This window comes from Austrofundulus limnaeus, unplaced genomic scaffold, assembly GCF_001266775.1.
Source record: "Austrofundulus limnaeus strain Quisiro unplaced genomic scaffold, Austrofundulus_limnaeus-1.0 Scaffold891, whole genome shotgun sequence".
Lineage (NCBI taxonomy): Eukaryota > Metazoa > Chordata > Actinopteri > Cyprinodontiformes > Rivulidae > Austrofundulus > Austrofundulus limnaeus.
This window is the reverse complement of record NW_013953293.1, coordinates 140682-143032: the sequence shown is the minus strand read 5'-3', so window position 1 is coordinate 143032 and position 2351 is coordinate 140682. Positions and strand designations below refer to the sequence as shown.

Below are 2351 nucleotides of genomic sequence, written 5' to 3'. Positions count from 1 at the left end.
TAAACTAAACTCATAAACCAATTAAACTAAACTCATAAACCAATTAAACTAAACTCATAAACCAATTAAACTAAACCTATAAACCAATTCAATTAAACTCAACCAATTAAACTAAACTCATAAACCAATTAATCTAATCTCATAAACCAATTAAACTAAACTCCTAAGCTAATTAAACTAAACTCAAACAATTAAACTAAACTCATGAATCAATCAAACTAAACTTTATTAAGACGTTTCTCAGTGTTTTAACTGAAGTTTGGTTGTTGACATCCAAACATCCTGCTGCTGTTTTTATTGTTTTCTCTGTGAAACAACCGTCCCCTCCAGATGTTTGTGTTGGACACATTTAGAACCAGATCCACAGGTTCAGGGTCAGTCCTGGACCAGGGGGTCCAGTCAAACCTACCTCCCACAGGTGTCTGGTGTTCCTCACAGCTCCGGACTGCAGCTTGTCCACCAGCAGAGGGACGCCCTGAAACGGGCCGATCCAGGTTCCCTGAGGGATCCTCTGGGCCGCACAGATCCCATAACCCAGACCAGGAACCGTACTGGTGCAGAGACAGACCTGGACCAGAAAACCAAGACCTTCAGAGTCCAGCTTTCACCTCCCTAAGTCTGGAGTTCTTCTACACGACATACAAGAGGTTTCTATTTATTGTTAGAAGTTAACATTTATTATCTTTATTATCTTTATTTATTATTAAAATATAACAAGTTTCTGTTTAATGTTAGAAGTTAACATTTATTATCTTTATTATCTTTATTTACTGTTAAAATATAACAAGTTTCTGTTTAATGTTAGAAGTTAACATTTATTATCTTTATTATCTTTATTTACTGTTAAAATATAACAAGTTTCTGTTTAATGTTAGAAGTTAACATTTATTATCTTTATTATCTTTATTTATTATCACTCAGTAATCAGAGGTAACTGTTTACTCTTAAACTTAACTGAGTTTATTTTTCTATCCTAGTTTCATTTGTTGTTCTTTAAGCTTCAATATGTCAACACATCCTGATTACTGTACACCTGACATGACAGACGAGAAGGGATTATCTGCAGAATCAAAGTGGGCGTGTCACAAGAGTGGGCGTGTCTAAAGCATAAACACTGTGGACTACGAGGCCTACATGACGGTATCCTTAGACCCTGCTTGACCTCTTTACAGCCTGACCCTGACCCCAACACTAAGGTTAACCAGGACAAATGTGACCCAAGTAGGGTTCTCCAGAAAAACTGGTGCCGTACAGTAACGCCCCTTTTTTCTTGTCCAATCAGGTGGTGCCGTACAGTAACGCCCCTTTTGTTCTTGTCCAATCAGGTGGTGCTGTGCAGTGACACCCATTTTGTTCTTGTCCAATCAGGTGTGTCCCTTTAACAAAGTTCGTCAAATCAGGTGTGTCGCTTTAGAATCGCCTTTCCTTGTGACACGCCCACTCGTCTGCAGAGACCCCTACTTGTGACAGACAGACAGACAGAGTGGGAGGAGTCACCTCTCTGGGCAGGTCTCTCAGCCAATCAGGAACGTCCGGCAGCGGGACAGGTGCGGCCGTGCTGCTGGTTCCCACTAGGCGACGCAGAGAGTGGAGAGGACCGTGCATGGGACACTCCCCGTTCCTGTTGTCCGCACACATGTCACAACCTGCACAGGAGACAGGTTATTGGTCCAATCAAACCAGGATAAATGTTGCAGTCCGCTCTTACGTTAATACAGGAAGACGCTAATGATGTTAGCATGCTGGGCTAACATTAGCTAAACTTTAAATGAAGCCGAACTTTTAAAGATTATTTTATTCATTCAGTCATTTTTTAAAAACGCTAAAGTAAAAACCAGAACGTAAGGAACAAAACAATGTGTTAAATTATTTACATTAGACTGGAGGTTAAAACGTTTTATTTATCATTGATATTAAAGGTTTGGACCGTACCAACTCATCGGTAGCTGTAGGGGTCAGGATTGTTACAGAAACTGAGCAACAAATGTAAGTATAAAAAATGTTTTACAGTATTTTATTACATCTAATATAATATATTAATGTTCAACAACCACAGATTGGTAGTTATTACTTTATTTCTGAGGCTTAAGTTTTGAGAATGAATCAACAGCCCCAGTTTTTATAGAAATGGTTTGTTCCTTCACCTCTACAAACGTTAGTTGTTTTAATACATGTAACAATTTTAATGAGTTGTGTTAGTTTTGTGTTATCATTTTAGATTGTTTTAGTGTATTTTGAAAGTAAATATAAAAGTACATGATAGATAGATAGATAGATAGATAGATAGATAGATAGATAGATGATAGATAGATAGATAGATAGATAGATAGATAGATAGATAGATAGATAGA

General features: G+C 37.8%; 1 protein-coding gene across 1 annotated transcript in view; it reads right to left on the bottom strand.

Moving 5' to 3' along the window:
* LOC106533133 (putative histone-lysine N-methyltransferase PRDM6) overlaps positions 1-2351 on the bottom strand; it is a 10053-nt gene that overhangs the window by 2159 nt on the left and 5543 nt on the right. Inside the window, exons 2-3 of the mRNA XM_014029375.1 lie at positions 1498-1646; positions 410-568 (exon numbers count right to left, since the gene is read on the bottom strand). Of these exons, the coding sequence (XP_013884829.1) occupies positions 410-568; positions 1498-1646 (308 nt within the window). The remainder of the gene's footprint in view (positions 1-409; positions 569-1497; positions 1647-2351) is intronic.